This window comes from Urtica dioica, chromosome 8 (assembly GCF_054948205.1).
Source record: "Urtica dioica subsp. dioica isolate 48M chromosome 8, U.dioica_male_clone48M_v1_H2, whole genome shotgun sequence".
NCBI lineage: Eukaryota > Viridiplantae > Streptophyta > Magnoliopsida > Rosales > Urticaceae > Urtica > Urtica dioica.
Window position 1 is genome coordinate 6724435 of NC_142763.1, and position 5228 is coordinate 6729662.

The 5228-nt window shown below is 35.5% G+C and overlaps 1 protein-coding gene across 1 annotated transcript; it reads left to right on the plus strand.

Annotated features, from left to right (window-relative positions):
• Positions 1-325: 325 nt before the first annotated feature.
• Positions 326-2538, plus strand: LOC149387686 (transcription termination factor MTERF8, chloroplastic-like). Its single transcript, XM_089621871.1, has 2 exons — positions 326-456; positions 669-2538. Exon 2 carries the CDS (start codon positions 727-729, stop codon positions 1873-1875), a length of 1149 nt encoding a protein of 382 aa, XP_089477997.1. The 5' UTR covers positions 326-456; positions 669-726; the 3' UTR covers positions 1876-2538.
• Positions 2539-5228: the final 2690 nt, after the last annotated feature.

Here is a 5228-nt window from a genome sequence, read left to right on the forward strand (position 1 = left end):
ATTAAGAAAAGTTGTACAAAATAGCTATTTGAAACTTATTGATTAATAAAATAGCCAAAATTTAAACTTTTTAGCAAAGTAATCAAATTTACGTTTTCAAAATTTTTTTTGACATATTAAAATTTTTGACAATTATTATAAATAATTTATTACTTTAAAAAAAATTAATTTTGGAGTCAAAATATTTTTTGAACGCAAATTACTGCAAATTTTAACTATTTCACTAAATTAAGACAAACATTTGCTATTTTGCAAATTCATAGCTTATAAATTGCCTAAGCAACTACGTCACCCTAACAATTACCGTCGCTTCTCTTACCAGAGTTACTGAAACAGACCCTAAAAGCTTCATACTCTGCTAATCGGCGTCGAAAACCCGGTCCTTTATCAGCGGTTCATAGCTGGAGATTTTCGTCTACACTCATATTCTCATTCCCAATCGAGCAACAATCTCAGGTACATGTTCTGTCAATTCATAGAAAGCATATTTGATGAATATCATCGTCCATTTTGTTTCTAGTTTCCTCACCTCACGAAATGTTTTCCGTGATTCTTATTGTTCTCATTCCATAAATCTCAACACTATGCCCTAATTTTTAATTTAATTTTTCTCGGAGTTTCTTCGTAAATTAAACGGCAAACCCTAATACTTCTCTCTTCTCTGTTAGTTGGCTAAAACGCTTCAGTCTCTCAGAAGCCGAGTTCATCAAGCGTATAGAATCAGTTATGTCTGGTGTTATTCTGTGTAGAAGGCTCCGAATCTCCGGAGCCATTAATGGAGTTTCAATCTCGAAACCAGTATCCCTCCTTCGATTTCTCAGCTCGGAGAACGACCAACTCCATAAAGATCGCTCTTTTACTGTCTCTTACTTAGTCAGCTCTTGTGGCTTGTCCCCTGAATCCGCCATCGTCGCTTCCAAGAAGGTACGGTTCCGAAACCCTGAAAAGCCTGATTCTGTACTCGCATTCTTCAGAGAACACAAGCTCTCAAATTCCCAGATCTCGAATGTTGTTCGGAGGTCCCCAAGATACCTGTTGTCGAATCCCACGAAGAATTTTTTGCCAAAGCTCGAGTTTTTCTACTCCAAAGGGATATCGAAGGAGACCATGGCAAAAGTTCTATCTTCAAATGGATATGTTTTGAAATCAAGCTTGACAAATTATATTGTTCCGATTTTTGACCTTCTTAAGAGCGTCTCCGCATCTGATAGGCAAGTGGTCGGTGCTTTGAATCATTGGCGGTGGCCATTTGTAAAAAACCGGGAAAATGTTATGTCTAATATCAGGCTATTGAAAGGTTTAGGGATCCGCAATGCGAGAATTGCTTCTGTGTTCTCGAATATTCCAAGTGTTATGATCTTAAAGCCAGAAAGATTGAAAGAAATTGTGAAGAAGGTCTCGGACATGGGTTTCGATCCGAATAAATCCGTGTTCGTGTTTGCGCTGCGAACTTTTTCAAGGCCGTGTTACGAGAAGAGATGGAGAGAGAATTTCAAGTTATTCGAGAAGTGGGGTTGGTCTGAATCTGATATTTGGTACGCGTATAAATATCACCCGAATTGTATGTCGTATTCGGAGGAGAAGATTGAAAAAGCAATGGATTATGCAGTGAATGTGATGGGTCTAAACGTAAAAGAGGTCACGAGGTTCCCTCTGATTCTATGCTATAGCCTCGAGAAGAGAATACGGCCAAGGTGCTCGGTTTTCAGAGTCATGTTGAGGAAGGGATTGGTGGAGAGTGACAACTTGAAGCTCAATGGCATGCTACGGATCAGTGAAAAGAGATTCTTGGCCACGTATGTGACCAAATATGAGAAGGAAGTGCCTCTGTTGATGAGTGTGTATCAAGGAAAAGTTCATATTGACGACGCTTAGATGCTTTTGCAATGTTGATGTTTTTATTTTCCTTTTCTTTTAAAAAATTGAAGAATTGTTGGTATGATTTGGGGTCTCATTTTAAGAGGTTGTCGGGTGTGTTTTTTTTGTTTTTTGTTTTTGGTTTTGGTTTCTTATTTAGTATTCACTTATACACTACATTGTAGCTTCCAACTTTCTATTAAGGGGAAAAGTTAATGCTTGTGAATGCTATGTCTTTGATAGCTGAGAATGAAGTAGGGATTAAAACATGATTACGGCCGAGGTGTTCGGTTGTCAGAGTTCTATAGAGGAAGGGATTGGTGGAGCAAGGTGATTTCAAGCTTTCTAGCTTGATTCTGTGCACGGGAAAGAAATTCGTTGCCCAGCGTGTGACCAAGCATCATAAGAAAGTGCATTTTTTGATGAGTGTGTATCAAGGCAAAGTTGAAGTCTAGATGCTTTTGTAACATGTTTTTTTTTCTTCTTCTTAAATTGATGAGTTGCCGGTATGATCACCTTTCAATAGGTGAAAAAATTTCACTAAATAGCAGAATCGTGTGGTTATGTGGTTTTTTGAAATTGCGTTTTTCATGAGTGTGTATCAAGGCAAAGTTGACGTCTAGATGCTTTTGTAACATTTTTTTCTTCTTCTTATATTGATGAATTGTCGGTATGATTTGGGATCTCCTTTCAAGAGGTGGTTATGTGGTTTTTTTGTTTTTTTAGTATTCAGTTATACAATTCATTATAGCTTCCAACATTCTGTCAAGGGGAAAAGAAGAAAGTTAGGATTAGAACATGATTATGGAGTGCTGTTTTAAAGTTACATATCTGCCATCAAGAATACATTTGAGCTCATTATGTACTGGTTCAAAAAAGTAACCGAGTAACTGAGAGCGTCCCGTGAACTTTTACCCGTGTAACAAAGTGTTTCCCGACGGCAGGGTGACATAGAAGAGTTTAAAAAGCTATGCGCGAATGATATAAAAATTCTTTCAGGATTGCAATAAAATGGAGCCAAAGGAGATTCTCGAAGAGCTTGCTGAATCTGCCACGGCTACAGTGAGATGATTAAAAAAATAAAAAAATAATAAACGAGCTATGATGAGATAATATAGGAACACAAGGTGTAAAAATATATTTACTGGAACTCTTAAGGTAAATTTTGTAGCTTGATCTATGAACATTTTTGGGTAAGGAAGTCAGTAATGTTCACGAGTTGAGAGGTCTTTCCCATTTCTGCTTAAGAAAGAAATGGAAAGCTAAAGGGACTCATTGATGAGTTAAGAAGAAGCAAGTCTGGTCCATAGAGAGTGGATACATGAATCACATACCACCATAGAAATCAGAAGGCCATAGAGAGTGGAAACTACAATGTCTCCCAAAGGATCCGGTACATTCTCAGCGCCATGATCATCGCTTGGTAATCTCCGTGTTTTGGCAGATTGTCCATGATGTTGTTTGACATTAAAAGTGCTCAGTATCGAATAAGCAATCAGATGTTAAGTGTACGGACAAATATGAAAATTTGAAGTTGATTGGACTGTAAGTCATTAAAGCATTGCAAAATTGAAGGAAAAAAAATGAAAAAGAGGTACGCAAATGCAAAATAATGTCAACAGAGGCAATGATAAGTCAACAATCTTATATATCAATCAACGAATCAACATACAAGAACTTGATTACTGTATTTATTATGTTAAACAGTCTAATTTTCAAGTTTGTTTGATTATTGTATTTTATAACTTCTTAAATTTAGGTCTAGTTTTTTCAAAAAGCATGTATAACTCTTCAAGTGTTTAATTATTTGTTTATAGATTAAAATTCTAGCCAATTTTTTTTTTCTTTTTTACTTTTGTGAAGTGAAAGGGTATGATTTTTTAATACCATCACATATTTGGAAATTTTTGTCAAGACAACTATTAAAAAAGAGGGGATGAGGGTGATGAATAGATGACAAAATTAATTATAAAAAAACTCTGAAAAAATGATTTTAGATGGTGTTATCTTCATGTTTTTTCCTAAACCCGTTATATATTAGATGGAAGGAGTTTTTTTGTACCACAACATCCATGCCAATAATCACTTAGAAGTGCAAAATGTAAAAAAAAAATCAAAATTGAGGCGAAAAAGTGAAGAATAAATTTAAGAGAAGCTTAAAATAATAATAAAAAAAAAACTTTTGCATTAGAAGAAAATGAAATAGTCCATAAAAAGATGAAATAGAAGAGGCTACTTTTAAATGTTGCATAAATAATAAAGTATAATAAACAGACAGTTATGAAAACTAAACGGACGATTGAAAGCAAGAACAACTGTAACACTAATAATTCAAGGTAATAAATTGAGAGAGAGAGAGAGAGAGAGAGAGAGAGAGAGAAATATGGAGAGTATATTGTAGAGGAAGTTTAGAAACCGGGATGATTTCAGGAATATGATTTTTCAAAAAAGGCATCCACTTTCTTTTATATTGAAATTTGAGTACATTAGTCAACAAATAGATAAGGATAATTAATTATTTACCCCACCTTTTTTACTTTGATGAGCATACCAATTATACATACAATTATTTACAACACATTCCCTTTGAAATGTTCATTAAGACATTTACGTATTCATGCTGCCTCGTTAAAACCTTTATTATGAAAAACCTAGTGGGATAAAAGTCATAGTAAGGGAAAAAAGAGTACAACCATGCAAAAGCTCCCCATCATGCTGACATGGGTTCATTTCTTTATAAATCTTGAAATTTACGCATTCCGATGTAATGAGCATGTTTGCTGAAAGTTGAAGTGGGGAGCGCGTCTGTGAGAAGATCATATGAGTTCTCACAAGAATGAATATACTTGATGCTGATAACATTGTTCTTTTCCAGCTCCTGAGTGAACGAAAAGAACTTTGGAGGGATGTCCTTCGTTTTGTCGCTCTTGATGAATCCTTCCTTCGTTTGAGTGACGCATGCGGCATTATCTTCTTAAAGTGTGATGGGAACATTGAGTGTTGGAAGACCACTGGTGGATTTAATATGTCGCGTCATGGATGCAAGCCATACGTATATTCACGACTTTTTTTTTTTTTTTTTTTTTCATGTAATGCTATAATCTTCGCATGATTTGATTATGTTGTGACGAGTGTTTGCTTTTGAGAACGCCAAGAAATCACAGTTGCTCCGCATGTAAAAATATATCCAGTTTGGGATCTCCCTTTATGTGGATCTCATAAGTATTTTGCATCTGCATAGCCAACCAAAATTGGTTTCGTATTGTTAGGATAAAATAATCCTAAATCAATCGTTCCTTGTAGGTAACGAACCACATGTTTGACCCCTTACCACTCTCTCTTCGTAGGAGCTGGGTTGCATCTTACTAATA